Source organism: Bombyx mori, chromosome 13, assembly GCF_030269925.1.
Source record: "Bombyx mori chromosome 13, ASM3026992v2".
Classification (NCBI taxonomy): Eukaryota; Metazoa; Arthropoda; class Insecta; order Lepidoptera; family Bombycidae; genus Bombyx; species Bombyx mori.
In genome coordinates this window covers 17269693-17290884 of record NC_085119.1, presented here as the reverse complement: position 1 = coordinate 17290884, position 21192 = coordinate 17269693, and the positions used below count along the sequence as shown (strand labels likewise).

At 36.3% G+C, this 21192-nt stretch overlaps 1 protein-coding gene across 2 annotated transcripts; it reads left to right on the top strand.

The window, feature by feature from the left end:
• The first annotated feature begins 221 nt into the window (after window positions 1–221).
• LOC101735793 (uncharacterized) lies at window positions 222–10165 on the top strand. 2 transcript variants are annotated; one of them, XM_004927683.5, is made up of 5 exons: window positions 222–541; window positions 860–972; window positions 3842–3943; window positions 6851–6977; window positions 8668–10165. In XM_004927683.5, the coding sequence occupies exons 1-5, from the start codon at window positions 421–423 to the stop codon at window positions 8703–8705; spliced, it is 501 nt and encodes a 166-aa protein (XP_004927740.1). In that variant the 5' UTR covers window positions 222–420; the 3' UTR covers window positions 8706–10165. The 2 variants fall into 2 exon arrangements, with proteins under 2 accessions (XP_004927740.1, XP_012547432.1); XM_012691978.4 differs by having other exon boundaries at window positions 330–541; window positions 6851–7033.
• Window positions 10166–21192: the final 11027 nt, after the last annotated feature.

Sequence of the window (21192 nt, the reverse complement as noted above, 5' to 3'; positions counted from 1 at the left end):
CGTTACGGACGTTTTTTCCCGGTTAGGCTACCCCTCCGCATCGTCCCATAAGGAACTTCGTTCCAAAAATATTACAGAAATTGAAAAACCTTATCTCGGCTACGCCTTATCTGGAAAGCATTTAATAATTTACCATGAGTGAAAGCGTTGAGTAGCACACGCGGTTGACACGAGCGCTCGGTGAGCCTCTCCGACAATCGCTACCGAAGACTAATGTCGTCGCTCCCTACGTCACGGTCAGCTGTTCAAACACGGCGACGTCGTGAAACACTGAGTGACGCAATTTTATCATGAGGATCACAGTGACTCAGCCCCGCCTCAGAACTTATAGCACTGAACCGGCGAGCCCAGGGGCAGACCTGTACACGACGTCGGAGCAGAAGCACGTGCTTGGATAGTGCAGTGTAGTGACAGTGAGAGATGGAGAAGCTCGTTCTGTGTTTAGTGTTGTTTGCGGTTGTAGCCGTGCAAGCGAGACACCAGTTCCCTAGAGTCAGCGAGCGCCTTGGGGAACCCTTCAGGATAGGGGAATACATCAAAGGTATCGCATGCAATGCAAAAGCCTCAACTAGTTTTATTTAAATCTAAATTGTTTTTATTGTTCGTTCATTGATAAACCTATACAATCTAATTTTTTATTACTTACATCATGTTAATAGTAAAAAAATTAAAACTTTGATACTTTAACTTTATTATCTGATGGAGTTTCTAATGCAATTCACAATTTAAATACTAGTTTTATTTAGTTTCAATCTGGACACGTGCTTACAGCAACTCTAACAAATCTTATTTGTATTTTGCAGGCTTTTGTAACAACTTAAATTAGAAATGATAAGTTTATCCATATTCTTGTCGACAGTTGTCTGCACGTCAGAACTCAGCAACGAAAGGGATCACATCATGGAAAAGTCGAGATGCGGTGAACCGAAGGATGTCTTCGTGCAGTTAAAACCTAACTCACCTCACGAGCTGGTACGTTGGATAACATCCCTGAGTATTTCGAATTCGCGTTTGTGTTAGCACCCCTAGACTTAGAAATGCACTTGCCTTTTTTTTTAGCTTAAAGCAATCGTCCTTTCCGCTTGGGAGGATGGAAAACTTGAAACTCATGTGTCAAACTAACACTTAGTAGTTTAAATTTAGTGCCAACCGGCTTATACTATTTATACTTATTAAGATTAAATAAAAATATCTTTACACTCCTGACAATCTTAGTCACATTTCGGTTATTTTAATTTTCGCATTGACAATTTTCAGTAAAATAAAAGCGATCGTTATAATTTCATACATAAAATTGGTTTTAATCAGGTCGTTAGCTCGCGAAAGTTCCAGAAAATAAATGACTAGGATGTAACAATGTATAATTTGTAGATGTTCGATTTTGAAAACTTTTGTTATTAGATACCTTCATATTCAATTGTGTTAATATTATATTGAAGTATAATATGTTGGATACCGGCTTACACGAGCTAAATAAATCTGCAGAAATACTTTAATCCAATACGGAAATATTTATATAAGTTTTTTTTTAATTATTTTAAATTGCGTAAAATGACATAACTTCTATGTCACGTCACCGGTGCCAAGTTGAACATGAGTTGAACAGTGGTTCAACCATAGACCTATATAATAGGGACACGACATATTGTTCTATACGTACAATTGCTTATATAAATAGCACCCATTTTGAAGGCACATACATAAACATATATCTATCTCGTTCTTACTCAGCACTTTAACTCGCAGGAAAACAATATAACAGTATTTCAGTGCGTACATAAAATGAAACATGAATATACGTAAATATCTCCGTCTCCGTCTAATGAGGCCGAAAATCCGCCATGTTTAGCGCGCCAAATGTCATTGTCACGTCAGTTCGGCCGTCTGTTTTGGGTTGTACATTATTTATTGACTATGATATCGATTTAATATGATTGATTATATAAAATTTCATAATTTATCATGCTTAAAACATACAAAAATAATAATTAAAACGTATTTTATAGGATCTCAAGAAAGTCGATGTCCTAAAACTATTATATATATGTATTTAAATTCATTATGGAGCCCTCATGCGAAAAATCCATTTTTCGGTCGGAATCTATTGATTATGACACTAATCATAAATACCACTTTAAAATATGTCATCAAAACATATTTAGACATTCTGTTTAGATATTTCGGGAAAAAGGCTACCGACAAAATCTCTTCGGAACTATTTAAATAAAATAGTTTTATTCCGCAGTGAGTAAAACACTATTGTAAATTTGTTAAATTTTTAATAATTAAGTGATTTTAGAGAGGAAGTCACAAGGAATGACGTTTGTAATTAATGAATAAATGTTCTGTAGGTGTTTTTTTTTTCACGCGGTCCCTTGATAAGTTTAAAATTTGAATCACTCTCAAGCGAAAGTGATTCAAATGGTGCGGCGCACCTTCCTTGGGGTGCGCTGCGGTAGTATGTTACGGACTTTAGAGTCAGCAAAACAATTAAAATAGATTGTAATAGTCTAAGAAAAACACGTACTCAAAATACGATAACATTTAGCATGCTAGAAATGGGCTGATGGCTTTGAACTACGGCATTTCTTTATGTTTTGCGACAAACGACAACTTTATAAAATCAGTGTAGCAACTTTTAAAAATCATCATATCGTTTACTTGGCAAATTCGAAGGACGAACTTGTCTTAGATTTCACCCATCTAAATCATATCATATTTGCACATAGCAATATACCTACTTACTTCCCATTAAAGTATAAATTCTACAAATAAATAATACTCAACAATATTTAAAATAAAATGAGCCAAGAACGTTTATCGATAAAACCTGATAACATTGAAATCTTTTGTACCGCACTAAAGCCGCCATGTTTTGTGGCCAGATGACGTCACAGTGGCACGAAATTTTGGTTGACGTTTCATTTCCATAGGTTTCCTACTTCATTGGGTTCAACAAATTAGCCTGTCATTAATTTCTGTAAACGTCAAATAAATACTAAGTCATGATGTCATATTTATTATTAGTTTTTTAATGACGGAACACGAGCAATGCCTTTGAGGCAGGCCGACATTAAAATTAAAAATATTACTTTAAAATATGTGACAGTGTCAATAATGAAACAAATTAAATCCATAATAAAATTGAAGTTACGTAAATACTCTAATGTTCTGGCTATGAAAATAGCTGTGGTTCTAATAATATCCCAAATTCCTTAATCTAAAAGAAAAGTACCCACTTAATCACTGAAACTGATATTTCATATATATTTAAATACATAAATCATTTTAACCCAACTAGGTATGTATATTATTAAGATATGATACAAAAATATGAATTAGCATTTAATAAGAATAGGTTGCACTGCAGTATACATAAGCTTGTCACCTTGTATTCCTAAATAAATAGTACTGTATAAGAAATTTAGATTACTTAGTGCCAAACGTCATTATTGTCGTAATGAAAAAAGCAAATATTTATTTTAAATGACTAAGAAAATCCATAATACAATGTTTAATTGCAAAATTGTTGAATCCGAGAAGATTAGACAAGCTATATTTCAATTACGTCATATTACGCATTTCATTAGGACTTTCATGACTAATTATAGTGTTATTACCGATTGTAAATGCGTTATTTGTCAAAATAGATTTTTGTTTTTTGTTTAGCTAAAAGCAGCAAACTTTCTTTAACCCAAGTATCAAAAAGCGCAAACAAATCTTATTTAGTTTCAGCTCCTATCCTTGGAGCGGTGTTCGATTAATGGAGATTGTTTTGTGAATGAAGTTCAGCTAATACTTTCATATTTAGAAAGTTTAATGACCTTTGTGCTTCTCCCAGGTGAGCCCTAGCGCGGTTTGGGTGAAGAACTGTGTCGGGATTTGCGATTATGACAATGAAGGATCCTGTATTGCGACTGAAACAAAAATCAGACACATACCGGTGAGTATTCTACTGCTAATAACATAATCTCTATATATAAAAATGAATTGCTGTTCGTTAGTCTCGCTAAAACTCGAGAACGGCTAGACCGATTTGGCTAATTTTGGTCTTGAATTATTTGTGGAAGTCCAGAGAAGGTTTAAAAGGTTAGATAAATATGAAAATGATCGAAATTAAATAAAAATAACAATTTTTGTTTTTCCTTTGATGTGTCCCCCGTCGGACGGACTCCTTTTGTTTGTAGAATTTAGGTCTTTTATTTATCGATTGAGGCACTACGAAGTCTGCCGGGTCAGCTAGTGCTTAGTAAACTCCAAAGGTCGAAATGATGGGTTCATTGTTTGCTCAGAAAATTTAAGAAATAGCACCCCGTGTGCACTCAGAAGTCCTTGTCAAGGCTTCAGAATTCAAAATTATTATTGAAACTGTGGAGCGTTTTGTATGGTATTCGCCAATCAAATTAATTCAGTTATCCGTATAAAGAATTGGTTTCCGTAAACCTAATGTGGACAACCAGCTACAGAATAATATAGTGCTCGTATAGCGATCGGTACTACGAGCTTGTATGACAAGGGATCCAAGTTCGAGACTTGGTAAATAATATATTTACCAATCATCAAGCATAAGCCGCCACCACCACTAAGCGCCCTTGCTCGTGACTAAAACGCAATAGTTCGTAATTCCCACAGGCCCGTTTTAAGATTCCCTAAAACTCCCGTAAATAACGTAAAATTTTTACAATCGGTCACAGTAAGTCCGTTAATTAATTTTACACTTTTTATTTCATATAAGCTGCTTAAAATAGCTTAAAATTATGTTATCATCTAAAATATCTAAATAAAAGCAGTCATACCTTCCGAAGAATAAGGTAACAGTTATTCCAATATTACCGAGACAAATCACTTATAGATAATTGGATGCTAATGTAGAATTTGCTAACTGCTTTGGTAATACTAAAAAATTAAATGAATTTATCCAAATGCATTTGCCAAAAAAGCTGTCACGATTTTCAATTTCAATGTATGATATTTAGGATAAATAGCAACTGAATAAAACACAAACCATCATTATTATTAAGGTACATTTTAATGATGGAAATGGTGTGGAGTGGTATGAAGTGTGAGTACATTTACTCTCTGACACTCCTTTATTTGTCTACACTAGAAAGACTAACAGTGTGTGACGTATTAATATGCGATTAGATTCAAAAAGATAATATGTCGCGATATAGATAAGCGTTACAAAATGTGATGCAAGATCCCGCTACAATTACAGGTGTACAACAACTACAGCAACTATACTAAAACAACGGCTTGTAGAAATGCATAATACAAATTATTTGATGAGTTTGTGAACGCATTCGGTATGACAGAGAATTCAATAAAATTGACTAACTATACTGAGATTTTAGAGCTCATATCTCAAGATGGGTGGCGGCATTTACGTTGTAGATGTCTATGGGCTCCAGTAATCACTTAACACCAGGTGAGCTGTGAGCTCATCCACCTATCTAAGTAATAAAAAAAATTAACAAATATCTGCTCGTTGTCACTTTTTTATTCGCGTAAATAGACCAACAAACAGCCTTACTACCAACTCGCAACTTTTGGTAACATTAGTGCTGAAATAGACACAATGGTGCTTCCGACCCTTATAATGCCAGCCAACTCATAGCACGTGCCTCAGTGATCATTAAAACCGTTAATAATTGGCAAACTGAATAAAAAGCCACGAAATTTAAGAGTTTATCGTGTAATGTATGCAATTTACAAATTTCCAGGTAAACCTGAAGGTTTCAATTGAAAACAAAATAAACAATTTGTACACAAAACTTATTCAGAATATTATGTCATTTCAATAATAACAATGTCGCAATCAGTTGACAATCGTGTAATAACTGTGTCAAGGACTAACGATTAATGAACGTATTATAAACACAAACTGACAGATAACACACGAATTGACTCGTGGCGAGGCTCTTTCTATTTCAGGGATTATGGATTCACTAAGCTTCCTACGATGTGAAGATGTCACTCTCTTGTGGCTTCTAAAACTGTTTTAATAATATGAGACAATCAACTCTAACAATGAACTTAAAACTAAAAAAATAGTAATATTACTATACTTAATAACTAAAATATATTAATAAAAGGAGTCCCTTTAAGCAAGGTTCCGAAAATACTGGCACTGTTCTCCCTTTGCTCCCCTTTTTCGCCAGCTCTTCGGTCTCCTGTGATGTCGATTAACCTTTTTGCTATTTCCTTAAAAAGCCTCATAGGGCTAGGACCCCACGGATCAAGGATCTCGACACCGAATGGGACAAAAACAGATTCGGAGCCTAGACCCCTGTATTTGCATGCTTCGGCTTTTTCAGCCGCTTCACAAGCCGCCCTATTTTAATATATATATATGTTTTATTGCATTGATGGGTGGACGAGCCCACAGCCCCCTGGTTTTAAGTGGTTACTGGAGCCCATAGACATCTACAACCTAAATGCGCCACCCAACCAACTTGAGATATAAGTTCTAAGGTCTCAAGTATAGTTACAAAGGCTGCCCCGCCCTTCAAACCGAAACACATTACTGCTTCACGGCAGAAACAGGCAGGGCGGTGGTACCCACCCACGCGGACTCACAAGAGGTCCTACCACCAGTAATTACGCAAATTATAATTTTGCGAGTTTGATTTTTATTAGACGATGTTATTCCTTCACCGTGGAAGTCAATCGTGAACATTTGTTGAGTACGTATTTCATTAGAAAAATTGTTACCCGCCTGGGATTCGAACACCGGTGCATCGCTCAAACACGTATGCACCGGACGTCTTATCCTTTAAGCCACGATGAACTAATATATGTAATTAATATGTAATAAATGTAATTATAATCTTATCATATTTTCGAACAGGTACGAATATACAATGGAAATACGAATAAAGAATCATGTGCCACGTACGCGGTGGAGGAGCACGTCAAGTGTGGGTGCTGCGCCCTGAGTCCCGACCACTGCGTCTCCCCCAGGGTGTTCAATCCTCGTAAGTGCAGCTGCCACTGCCCCAATATCGAGGACAGGAGGGAATGCGTCAAGAAGGTTCGTAAGATGATGGATGTCTTACTAATTACGGGCGCGTTTATAAAACATTTGTATGCTAACATGTAATAATAAGCTTGTTCATATATATTTTTTAATATCACATTCTCTTTATTCTTCTTTTGAGGGTAGTTTTATAGGCGATGTAATGGAAAGTCATATGGAGTAATTGATGGTTTAAGAAACATCAAATCTTTTCTCTTACATTTCTTTACTGGGTTTCCGTGTCGGGAATTATGAAACTTTTATTTTAATCAAATGATTGCAAATGCGCTATGCATTGGACGAAAGGACCTGCAAAATGTAATCACAAAAATATACGACCGACACAGCATAATCAAATTGAAATATTTAGTCATTTTGTCCTATTTAATTGTGCATGAGCTTTAGACATTATTGTGTTACTTGCCTCAAAGAAGAATAACATTTAACTCACATTTTTTTACAACAGTTTAATGGCACTTTGGTTTCGTAATGCATGATCATGTGCACATATGTTTAAAACCGCCTCATCTAAAGTACTTACGCTTCGACCGGCATCCATTGTCTTTAAACCTTGTTTCTTTTTGCTTTTTTGTTGTTTTTTTGTTTTTTTATTGTTATTCAGCAACATTATTCTCTTTTAATCCATAGGAGCGGTGACTTAAAATGGTATCAATAACTTATCTGTGTCTACACTTAGAGTGTAAGTGTCAATAAACCACCAATAAGTCACTGTTTCTATCGGTTAGATGGACGAACGAGCCCATCTGATCTTAAGCGACCACTGGATATTACGACGTGAACATCGCCACCCACCTTAATAAGCTGAAGTGTAAATTATAAACGGCTTCTATGCAACCCGTCGTACCGAAACTCATAAGATCACGGCAGGAACAGCCAAGACGGTGGTACTCATTCGAGGGTTAGCAATACGCCCTAAATTTTTAATAATTGGTAGTTACAACAACAAAAGGATATGTGGTTTAAAATCCTCCGTGACCTATGTACTTTATACACGGTTGACGAGTGCCATCAATGGAACCTTGATGTTACACACTGAAACAGTTTCACCGCGGCTTAATCTTGCACAAAAAAAAAGAAAAAACCGGTGAAAATGCCAATTTACCTATTCACGTGTAGATGATTCAATTCAGAAATATAGCAACTTACGAATTGAAGTGACTTAACTAAAAAATATATAAGAAAATGAGTTTTATACTTTGACCGATTTATTATTTTATATTCTATATTTAGATTTATATGTTTAGATTATATATATTTAGATTTATATTCTATCAGTTTATAAAATATATATTTTTTAATTAGAAAATTAAATTCAAATTTTAGTCGAGAAAGGACAAAGTACACTCACCGTTTATTTTAAATCAAGCGCGTACTTTAAACTTTAAGATATGCGCATTAAAGTATAATATTGAAATGGAAACTGAAAAATTACAATTCTTCAATTACCTTTTTGGCGTTTACCAAAAAAGAACAATAATTTTTAATTAAGCAACTTCAATTCTAAAGGTGCGATATATCGATACATCATCTACAGTATGAAAGGTTGGAGGGTTTAAGGCCATTGACTAGCGCTTTTGTCTTTAGTTAACTAGTTTCCTTGAATACAATATTACTGTCTCTTGTTATAGACGGACATGACTTGGAACCGAGCTCACTGCAAATGTGAAAAGATATAGATCGGAGCGGCGACCAAGACTCCACCAAGAATACGGCTCAAGCTAATACGGCTGATGGCATTGAATTATAGTGACGGACCAATGACGCTAGACTAAACATGATTATGATGATACTAAATCAGTATACGCAACGACTGACTGATAATGTGTCTTAAAATTAATGATAAGTTGTGAATTTAAACAGTATTATAAATTGTAAGTTATTTATTATTTTCTATGATTATATCAAAAAGGGGCCAAATGGTGTTTGTGTAGGTACGTGTTGTATCACTTTTTGGTATGTTTTTTTTATTTATTTATTTATCTCGGGTACTTAATTATGTAAGTTCAGTATTTTTGTTTTGTCCCATCGTCGGCATCGTAAAACAACGTTTGTCCGATGAGAGTGCTTATTGCGAGCTTTTTAACTACTCGATCGCGTAAAGGTTAACTCAAATTTGTATGGAGTTCAAACAGCTTCCCTTCGTTTTCCGCTAGGGGCGCTGTTCCAACTCTATACAAATTTGAGTTAACTTTTACGCTATCGAGAACGTTAAGAAACTCGCACTAAGCACACAAGTAGGTTCATAAAAATTGACAAGTATTATTCTACTGAGAGTATTTTAAGTAAGTTATTGGCATTAGACGTACGCACAGATGTTAATTCAATTATTTTATAAGGCTGCTCATGTCAAAATGTATATTCATTTAAATAGAAAACGGCTAGTCTAAATTCGGTTTCTAGCTGTTTGCTGAGATTGGTGTCAAACAATAAAATAGTATGTCCATAATATCCCATAATTATATAATTAAGATGCAGGCATGCGTGGAAGATGGAGATATACTCTCATAACGCATCCAGTTTTCTTTTAAGGTATTAATTGATATGTGATTTTGTAACTAATTTTGATGACGTAGTCCCAAAATTTTCTTTGTGAATGTAAAAAGTAATTTGTAAATATTAACGTGTAGGAAATATTGCTAGTTAAAAATTTATTTATTTCTTAAAAGAGTACCTACTTCTCGTAAGATCAGTTTTGTAGGCTTAAGAATGTATTTAGAAGAAATTTGACAATGTCGTATGTTGGATCGTAGGTTCACGATGTCGGCGATTTAGTTTAGGGCGTAATTTAAATAAAATATGCGCAATTCCTAAATTGTGATATAGGTTAAATTCCATTAGGGTTAATTTTTGAGTTGAAACTGCTCCTAGTCAAGCAAGGTTTCTTTTGTGGGTTTCTCTTTTGTATTTTAGCTCTCTTCACGGTGCCTCCTTTAGCGAGATATGACCTAGTCTGCCGAAGTGCCAAAGGCATGGAATCTCAATTTGATTTTTGTTTAATTTATTTATTTTAGCGTGTGTACTTAATAGCTTTAAAAGCTAACTGATGGACATGATTAGTCGTAAGTTCATTGTAAATTTTTGTTAATATTTCTAAGGATTTCAAAATAAATAAATTAATCTGCACTATTTTATTTTTTTAAGTTACTAAAAATGTTGAATAAACTTTTTAAAAATTGATTTAATTTGTTTAGTTGAAAAACAAAAAGCATTAAAAACAGAACATGAATGCTTAGTGCTCGACTATTTTTTTTTTTTTTTTTTTTATTGCTTAGGTGGGTGGACGAGCTCACAGCCCACCTGTTGTTAAGTGGTTACTGGAGCCCATAGACATCTACAACGTAAATGCGCCACCCACCTTGAGATATAAGTTGTAAGGTCTCAGTATAGTTACAACGGCTGCCCCACCCTTCAAACCGAAACGCATTACTGCTTCACGGCAGAAATAGGCAGGGCGGTGGTACCTACCCGTGCGGACTCACAAGAGGTCCTACCACCAGTAATTACGCAAATTATAATTTTGCGGGTTTCAATTTTATTACACGATGTTATTCCTTCACCGTGGAAGTCGATCGTGAACATTTGTTGAGTACATATTTCATTAGAAAAATTGGTACCCGTCTGAGATTCGAACACCGGCGCATCGCTCAACACGAATGCACCGGACGTCTTATCCCTTAGGCCACGACGACTTCATAACTCCTTGCTGCAGCTTGGAGCGCCGCAGAAGAGATTTTCACCTAGACCCGATTATAATAAATGTCGTTGTTCAGTCCACAGGCTATTGTGGGCTTTCTTCCAACGTTTGCTTGGCACTTTTTTCCCTACCTATTCGCTTATAGCCTAAGGAGCTATACCAGCTACGCGCGGATGGGTAAGTGAGTGAGTGGCTCAACCTGAGCAAATTTGCAACGGCAATGCTTCGCAGAATCTACCTTTTTTTCTTTTTTTCCTCCCTATGCTGATAGCCTTGAGAGGCTATTTCAAAGTATTGCCCTTTTAGACACACGGCCCAACTGATGGTGAGTGGTTACCGTTGCCCATGGACTTCAGCAATGCCAGAGGCAGAGCCAAGCCGCTGCCTACCGAAACTGTTCGTTAGTCTCGCTAAAACTCTAGAACGGCTGAACCAATTTGGCTAACTTTGGTCTTGAATTATTTGTGGAAATCCAGAGAAGGTTTAAAAGGTAGATAAATATGAAGCCAAGCCGCTAACCTAATCTTAACTAGTAGGTGAGCTCACGGGGCTCATACCTGACGACGTTGCTAATACGAACCCTAGCAAGAGCCGCGCTTCGCAAAATCTACCACCGGATCGGAAACGCGACCCACTGAGAAGATCCGGCGAGAAACTCAGTCGATTAATTCAAGTCACGACTTCGTCTGTCATAATTTGATGACTGTACGGAAGCATCCATACGCATTAGCCACCAGTATCAAACAACTTTTTTTCTTTCAAACGACTCCCCTCCACTCTCGTGGGTATGTCCTAGCTTCGCCTGAGAGTCGATCTAGGTAAGGTAGGAGGGGCGAAGTATCAAACCTCCTAGCATAACATAAATAAAATACTTTTAAATAATTTATTTACCCTCTCATTTATAAATGGGTGAATATGAAATTCTGTGAGACGCGAATATCTATTTATGTATTTTAGAGACTGATCAGAGTTTCGGCTTAATTCGAATAATCGTTATTTTCACTATGAAAACTTTATTCGTTAGAGGATGTTATTACAACATTGTGTTATTGTTTTTATCGCGATCTAAAGGCGAAGTGTCACTGTTTGGCTGCGAATGCACTAGACGTCTTATCCTCGAGGCCACGACGACGACAATCTGACAATTAGGTATCTGACAGGTAATTTTCCTATCTGTGGACTATTTTTATTTTACCTAAAATAGTATGTAGTAAAAGTTGAATAAATTAAGTAATTTAGTAAATAGCAACTTTGCTACTTTAAGTTTTTATTTTAGTTGAATGTTTTGGTTTCTTTTTAAGATAAATTTTATTTAAAACCTTTTTAATACGCTTTTTTTAAATTACATTTTAAAACGGTTTTATTTCACATAGTTCACGCAAAATATTATTCAAACGGCATTAAAAGTGTCTACATCAATTATTTCTATTTTAAACGTGAAATAATCATTTAAAATGAAAGTGTGCGTTCGTAGCACTTTTTCTACGAAAATAGCTACAAATCCCGCTACAGTGCGACCGACTCTACGAACGAAAATTTCGCACAAATAACTTTACTTCTTGTCTACACGAAAATTGACCTTCCACTGACCAACGTGAGCATTTTTTTATTGCTTAGATGGGTGGACGAGCTCACAGCCCACCTGGTGTTAAGTGGTTACTGGAGCCCATAGACATCCACAACGTAAATGCGCCACCCACCTTGAGATATAAGTTCTAAGGTCTCAAGTAAGTTTGCTGTCAATCGATTCCGCTACTGCTCGAAATCTGTTTCGATTATTTCATTTTCGTGTGTCCTTACAACGCTCTGATATCTCCGAACATGACTGAAGAGTTTTCCATACAATAAGCGTGTCTATGTTTACGAACGCACACCAGAATGCGAAGTACAGTTCATCTAAATTCGCTGCTAAATGAAAACACTGACTCATACAATACGAGACGAGAAAATTTACACATAGGCCTACGTATTTGTGATGCCAGAGATGTGAAATCTTCAGTAACGACGACCGGTTTTTTTATTATCTATTTATTGCTTAAATGGGTGGACGACCTCACAGCCCACCTGGTGTTAAGTGGTTACTGGAGCCTATAGATATCTACAACGTAAATGCGCCATCCACCTTAAGATATAAGTTCTAAGGTCTCGGTATAGTTACAACGGTTGCCCTACCCTTCAAACCGAAACGCATTACTGCTTCACGGCAGAAATAGGTAAGGTGGTGGTACCTACCCGTGCGGACTCACAAGAGGTCCTACCACCATATCAAGTCATACTTGGCATTCATATATTTACTACCCTGGTAACGAGTCTCCATGGGTACGTACAACCCTTTTTACCTATTTCTGTAGCAATCATTCATATATGCCGTTTTGAAGAACATGATAGATGTAATTATAACACAATTGACAGTTGTACCCGACGTAAGGTCGGTGAAGTTATCTATCTGTGCTTCCGGTGGGCACTTAAAATCGTGTGGGGCGAGTGCACGTTTGCCTGTCCACAGCTATAATAGTAATAAAACAGGTTGAGTCATGCCGTAATGAAAATTTAACATACCGGCTTGGCTATTTACTGTAATTTCACGTTTTCTACATAAACTAATTATAAACATTCCCACCATTATGAACCGCGTGTAATGAGTGCAATCTTAAAAAAAAACACCTCAACGTTTTTAAGATCTATTCTCGATCGTTTGACCACGCCTTCTAAGGCATCGTCAAGCCAACACCCATTTTCACACCGCCCTAGATCTCGATTCCAACGGAAAATCCCTCTGGAACAAGGCGCGGGATGCCGATCCAGTTATTCATTCGTGCGAATCCGTGTTTCAGGTGTATCAATAAAACGATTCTTTACTTTCTTGTAAACTTCACCCACGTTTGTACCAAATTTACCTCAAAAACACGTTATCTTTGTTTCGGATTCAAAAATAAAATTTTATTTTCGTTTCCATCACGAGGTTTCTACTGAAATATTTAATAATGATGTTACAGTTTCATTTTTGAGGTTTTTAGCTATGATTTTCTTACGTGCCAATCGATTTTATTGACAAGTGTGTGAGCAGACGAGAGGGAGCGCCTTATTCAGTTTACATTGCGAATGTGAGCTTTTCATATTCATTTTGATTTATTTAATTTTTAGTTCATCAATAGGGAAGGGGGCCACGGCCCATCTATTGTGAAATGGTTTTCGAAGCCCACAGATATCTCAACGTGAATGATCGCATATTATTATTGAGACATGACATGATTTAAGTTGAAATGCTTGGTTGTTTCGCTACAAAAGTAGACAGGATGACGGTGCACTGCTGAACATAGGCCTCTCCAACTGATGTACAGTGCGGCTGGTCCGTTGCCACCTGCATCCAACGTGACTCAGCGATTTTCACCAGGTCTTTCTTTCATTCATTCTCTTCAACAGTCCAGAATTAAATTAAAACGATCATTAAATCATCAAATATTCAGGTCAAACGCCGCAAGAGTGTCCTAAAGCAAATCTTACCAATAAATAGGTAATGGTAACTGTTTGGTGGTCTCAGCATGGTGTTATTCACTATAGCTTTCTTCGATCTGGTCAAGCAATAACGGCAGATGTCTATTGTGCCGAACTCCAAACAATGATAGTAAAACTTGCAGTGAAACAGCCCCGACTCATGAATCGATCTTCATCATTATTGCTCTATGATAACGCGAGACCTCATACAGCACGAGAAACTGTTTTAATTCTACAGAAATTGCACTTAGAAACCATTCGTCACCCTCCGTATTTAGCAGACCTTGGTCCAACGGACTACCGTTTTTTTTTGTCATTTGGACAATTTTCTACGTGATAAGTTTTCTTCCCAGGAGGCAGTACAAAATGCTTTCACACAGTTTGTAGAATCTAAATCACCAGAGTTCTATTGCAAAGGCATAAATGACCTTCCTATTATATGGCAGCAATGTATAGATAATAATGGTAGATATTTTGATTCAATAAATATGTTAAATGAAAAAAAAACACGAATTTTATTTTTTCATTACAAATCGGCAATTTCATACTTTAACCCCTAATATTAATTACTAAATAAAATCCAATAATTCGAAAGCTTTTACAACAAGCGCAAAGTATGATGTCAAAAGTGTTTATTACTGTCTATTGTAGCAGAGTGTTATAAAAATTGCGCGATAATTGTATAAAAATAATCTGTTACAACATTATATTAAACAACTTATCAGTAAGAAGAAACTTATTTGTAAAAGAGCCTCCGTATCAATTATAAAATGACGTAGCATTTAAAAGTTAGAATCACAAGTTCGGATACAATATATAGGTAAGTATAAAGGTCGCGGACTGACAAGCGCATCCTTTTTAAATCTGATGATAGCTTAACAAACACCCCTACAGCCAGATTTTAATTATTCTTCTTCTAATTTAAACATTTTTAGACTGAAGTATAACATCCTTGGTATTTTAGATTGTGTTTTGCTCAAATTAGTTATTGAGAAAGTGGAATGGAACATGTTTAGTTTACTACGCACCATTCAAGTGCCTGTGATTGGAAAAATTTAGAATTTGATAGAAGACAGCAAACAATATTTAATTTAAAAAGAAATACTCCAGTACCTATATTAGTGACCACTCACAATCATTAGGCGGTATGCTCGTCTGTCTATAAAGGAAAAAAGTTTTTGCCCAAAAGTAGATTCCAAGTTTTCAAATGTTTATACTAGAAGGTTTATACTATAGATAGGGAAGAAGAATAGGGAAGAAGGATATACTAGAAGGCAACAAATGTTAATGCAACACAACGTACCGACTATGAAAAAGTACAAGATAAAATTAAATTTTCTTTATCTATATATATAAAAATGAATTGCTGTTCGTTAGTCTCGCTAAAACTCGAAAACGGCTGGACCGATTTGGCTAATTTTGGTCTTGAATTATTTGTGGAAGTCCAAAGAAGGTTTAAAAGGTAGATAAATATGAAAATGCTCGGAATTAAATAAAAATAACAATTTTGTTTTTCCTTTGATGTATCCCCCATCGGACGGATTCCTTTTGTTTGTTTTAAGTTTATTTTATACAAAAGTTTAAGTCTTTTATTTATCGATTGAGGCACTACAAAGTCTACCGGGTCAACTAGTACTTAATGAATAAATGTTCATTTTCATTCAAAGGAAAACCGAGAAATCGCAAAGGAATGCAGATACCAACGTCTTCACTATTATTTACTCAAGGCACCTGTTTTCTTTGGAAAAATCGCTTTCGTAAACCTCATTCATTTCATTAATAGCAATTGACCCGTTGTTAATACAAACACAATATTAATACAGGAAAAAAACTCTTCGTCTGTCAGCGTTGGGTGTGGATTTGCACTAAATTGACGTTTGAGAAAACAAACAATGTCGGAATTTGGCGGTAGAAAAACAAATAGGGTGGCATTGGCGCGCATCAATCTGCCACTACAACCCACGTGTCTGTGTAACATCGACACGATTCTAATTAAAGTTCTCTGTTTATATTTATTTAGCGCATGCTTGAACTAATTTTGTACAGTGCAATCCTAAAATATATTCACGTATGCCACTGACCAGATGCTATCGTCTCGGCGACTTTGATTTGTTTCTCTAATTTCTTTTTTGTATTTATAGAAACGCCTGTGATTAGCTTAGACAGTCAGCCCTAGTAAGTGTATTATTTAAGCCACCGTCCTAAATGTTTTAATCGGGAAGAAGTAACGTATGTGAAAGCTAGAATTACCTATATAAGCATTATTTCGATACAGCTGACACATTTTACAATATAAAGACAATTATTTTGTTATGGGTTCCAGTGAAAACGAGTTCCAGTATGAGATCGTTTAACTTTAGATTTTGAAGAATTGGAATCAGGTCTTCTAGCTTATGCAGTTATAGAGATAGTTATAGTGATACACGATCTACTTTGAGCCACGGAGCAGTTACCGTGCGACCGGAAAGAATAGATTTCTTTAATAAGTTTCTGCTTCCTATTTATTCTGGGATAACCCACTGACATATATTATCTTCAAATACCGTGAAAGAATGAACAAAAAACTATGGTTTGTTGTCCAAAGATCCGGCTTGAGATTGTTGCTAAACAATTTTACGGTAATTAACTACTGATTCAAGATTACGTTACATAAACCGGCTTTAAGATTTTTTCTTTGCCTTTTCTAAGTGTAAACAGTTTTTAGCAAAAATAGCTAATTGAGCTCATGATCCGTATGATAGCAAGCAGTAACCGTTATTAACATGAAAATAATTGTACACTTTTAACACGTACCACCTCAAAATAAAAGTAAATGAAGTGACGCGTATGTTTACCACTAGAACATTCTCACAAAAACCCTTACAATAATAAAGAGAAAGTAAAAAAAAAAAAATTTAAATTAACAAATGAATATGTATAATAAAACTAGTTAAATGTGTGCTACAATAGAACTTTAGCGTCATCTATCAATTTAAGAAACGAAACAAAAAATTGGATAGTAACTGGAGGTCTATCGAGCAAGAGCGCGCGCTTAGCTTATAACCCTTTAGCAAAGAAAATGCCAAAAACAAATACAACAACGTTTTCTCTATAACTCTTAATTTGCGCAGAAATGATTCTACTATTATTAATCTTTTAAAATTCTCAAGCTACGTTAAAATGAAATAACATTTAATATTCTTTTTTAGAAACATTAATCAATTTATCCAACTACCGGTAAAGGTAATTTATTATAACAGAGGAGAACTCAGGCAATATGACCATTTTTTTAATATACGCTTGCATTATTCCTACGATTTGGGGCCGGTACACGGTAGGTAGATTGAAGTGTGCTTAATATGAGTTTTTTAACGTTCTCGATAGCGTAAAAGTGAACTCAAATTATATTGAGTTGAAATGTTTGCCTACGTTTGCCGCTAGGGGCGCTGTTCCAGCTGCGTACAAATTTGAGTTAAATTTTACGCTTTCGAGAACGTTAGAAAAATTCACACTTAGCACACAGGTACAAGCTTACGACCACCAACCTTAGACATTTGTACGGTAGGGTGACTTCAATTAGAAAATATGTTCCTGCATATCGTGGCAAAACTGCTTTTTTAATTATTTTTATATTGCCCTTATAGGTAGACGAGCACATGGCCCACCTGATGGTGAGTGGTTAGCGACGCCCATGGACTTCAGCAATGCCAGGGGCAGAGCCAAGCCGCTGCCTACCACAACAGTTTTTTTAATTATTATTAGCGAAATGGGCGAAATAGTCCATGGGCGACGGTAACCACTCGCCATCAGGTGGGCCGTATGCTCGTCTGCCTACAAGGGAAATAAAAAAAAAAAAAAAAAAATAGACTTCGTACTGATGTGATTAGCCATATCCACTAAAACTACAATGGATTGTGGCACGAGCCCTGTCCCAAACTCGTTAGCCCTCCTGTAAACGGTAGGCAGGATGTAATTATGGCAAAAATCGGGAGGCATTATTTTATTAGCGTAAGCGTTCCTGACCGTGTGCTAATAACCGTAAGGACAGTGCGTCGCTTAAGTAGGGTTCGACCGGCTTAGTTAAATCATTTTCGATTCCGGATAGGATTTTCAGGAATTGGTCTGATGAAATAATTTATTTGGAGAGTTCACGGCAAAGTCGGAAAGATTAGTGATAGTTACGTTAATATATTTGTAGGTTTGCTTAATGCGTTCTTAGACAATCTCTCTGTTTGTCTCCAAAACTTGGTTGTTAATAGTTCTTGTTGCTAAGACAAATGAGACAACAGTCGCTACGCGTGTGGTACAACGTGTGGACAGCGGTCGTTTCTCTGGTGTTAAATAAAAGTCAACATGTGAACTTGAGTGTCTCGAGTACGCCCCTGGAAATGACAAAAACTGCGTGAACGTTGGGGAATCACTGAATCCTAGTAGACGCACATTTATGACGTTAAGATTAGATTACTTTAATACATATTATAATATCATTGCTCCTTTACAAAATTCTCAAATACCCTATTAAAGCTGTGTGTACATCTATACATATAAATAAAATTGGAGTGTCTGTTTGGAACGGCTGGTACGATTTTGACGGGACTTTCACTGATAGGTAGCTGATAATATAAGGAGTAACTTAGGCTTTACTTTTTTAGAATAACTTGGCCCAGTGGCGTCACCCGCGGTACGACGGGACATAACATCGCGGGACTCAGCTATCAATAATAAAATTTAATGTTTCCGAAGCGAAGCGAGGGCGGGTCACTAGTCATACATACAATCCTATAGATCAGTGCCTTTTACTTTTGTGATTTTATAAGTGAGGGCTGGTCAAAAAAAGATTCTAGGCTTTGCAGCTCAATTTTAATTGAATCTAAATAAGTGTTACAACTAGAAGTAAGCACAGAAGAGAAAACGCGTGTGCGTTTTTGTCGAGCGTATTGTGGACTCGCATTTGTCAATGTATTACTATTACTGTCTCGCCTATTTCCATTTTCAAGGATATGACAGTTTTAATAGTACCTACTGAAATTGTCTCGTAAGGTGTGTAGAAGAGTTCACACAGTGAAGCTGCTGCCACTAAAAACTTGTTGACAGAATGATAGCCTTACGTGACGTAAAAATATTCCAAAACACTATTTTATCGTTATAAAAAAGACTACACTTAATGCTAACTATTTTTTTTTGACACACGAATGGTCTATGTAAAAATTATTTTACTTTAATTTCCGTCTATGATAAAATATTCTAAGTGGTGTTGAATCCACAACGGTCTGACCGCGAGACCCTAAGCTTCCATTCTAATTCCTGAAAAGGAACGTCAACTTGTACAAGTATTGTTTGTATTACTCCGGAAACAAATAATGATTACGCTGCAGTCCTAATCAAGAAATGAATCGTCACAGACCATATGTTGTGTACTGGTAATAAAGCGTGGATTGTATTATTTTTTTAATATTAAATTTATTAAACTTTTATATAACAAACTAGCTTTTGCCCGCGACTTCGTCCGCGTGGAATAGTTCACAAATAATGCTTTATTTTAGTACGAATTTGGTTAGCATAAAAAACGTTATAGTGAGCCAACCTTGACATATAGATATGCTGTCGCGGACTTTTTTTTAGATATTATATAGGGGAACAATTCTGTCATACATTATTTTAGCGAAACTTTAACGGTTTCTACAGCGCACGCAGCGGAAGCTGTCAAAACCCGATTTTGAAACATTCTATATTGGTGCTCCGCTTGTATTGGTCTTAGCGTGATGTATACCACCCTATAGCCTTCCTCAATAAATGGGCTATCTAACACTGATATAATTTTTCAAATCGGACCAGTAGTTCCTGAGATTAGCGCGTTCAAACAAACAAACAAACTCTTCAGCTTAATAATATTATTAGTATAGATTAACGACTTAATATAAGAACACAAATTGATGCGTTGCTCTTGGCGGTTGAATTTGAAAGAGCGTTGGTGTCATGGCAGACGTCGCTCGCTGACATTTTTACATTCAGAAACTAATAGGTATAGAGTGCATCACAAATATTGGCTACAACTCAGAGCGGATGCGTTAAAATGTTTTGAAGTCTTGTGGCATGCATCATGAGCTTGCTGTACCCGTATTTCATATTACTCACTTCAATTATTTTAGATATTCAACATTCCATGTTTATAAATTCGACATGTTTACGCATAAAACGTGGGCATTACACTCACAAACAAAGCAGGGTGGGCCCGCTTCGAACGCTGTTTCAGACGAAGCAAATCGTTGAAATTAACTGCCGGGTACAATATCAAACAATGTAAGTACATTGTTGGAACACTATGCTATGTACAATTAAACAAATAGGATAAATATCCTATAGTCGTGAAGAAAATATTTTCAGAGTGAATGATTTTGGCTCGGTGAAACACCGCGGCCAAACGTTTTATCGGTCAACATTTCCTCTTGTTAAAGTTGCGCTATCTGAAATACCGACGAACAGATTTAGACCATGAATGCACAATCTTGAACAATGGAACGTAAGCGGAATCGGGCCTTGACTCTGTGACCGAAACGCATGACTGCTTCACGGCAGAAATAGGCGGGGTGGTAGTGGTACCTACCCGTACGTGGTTACAAGACGTCCTACCACCAGTAATAACTAAATTAGTATAAATTGGTACTTGCATGCAGGTTTCGAACACTGATGCTTCACTTTGGTACGATTGCATCGGGCGTCTTGTCCGTTAGGCCACGACGACATAAATACCAAAGAGGTCGTCTTTATGAACTGGATGTATAAGAGCAGGTTTAGATAAGTCTGTTCAGTGGTCCACGGTCACAACACGTGGGCTACCACTCACTTGTAACATCTAAGGGTTGTTCCATCTGCGACTTCACTGCGGAAATACACAGCCAGTGGTTCCGCCTTGGCGCACAGCGGACTATTTACACCACAACATTGGTTGAGTTTATACGGGAAGCATAAAAAACCGCATCTAAAT

Excerpts from the sequence above, each read along its gene's own strand:
- LOC101735793 (XM_012691978.4), top strand. The coding sequence starts at position 421 with ATGGAGAAGCTCGTTCTGTGTTTAGTGTTGTTTGCGGTTGTAGCCGTG. Across the intron at positions 542-859 it reads GATAGGGGAATACATCAAAG|TTGTCTGCACGTCAGAACTC; the intron begins GTATCGCATGCA and ends TCTTGTCGACAG. Across the intron at positions 7,034-8,667 it reads GGAGGGAATGCGTCAAGAAG|ACGGACATGACTTGGAACCG; the intron begins GTTCGTAAGATG and ends CTCTTGTTATAG.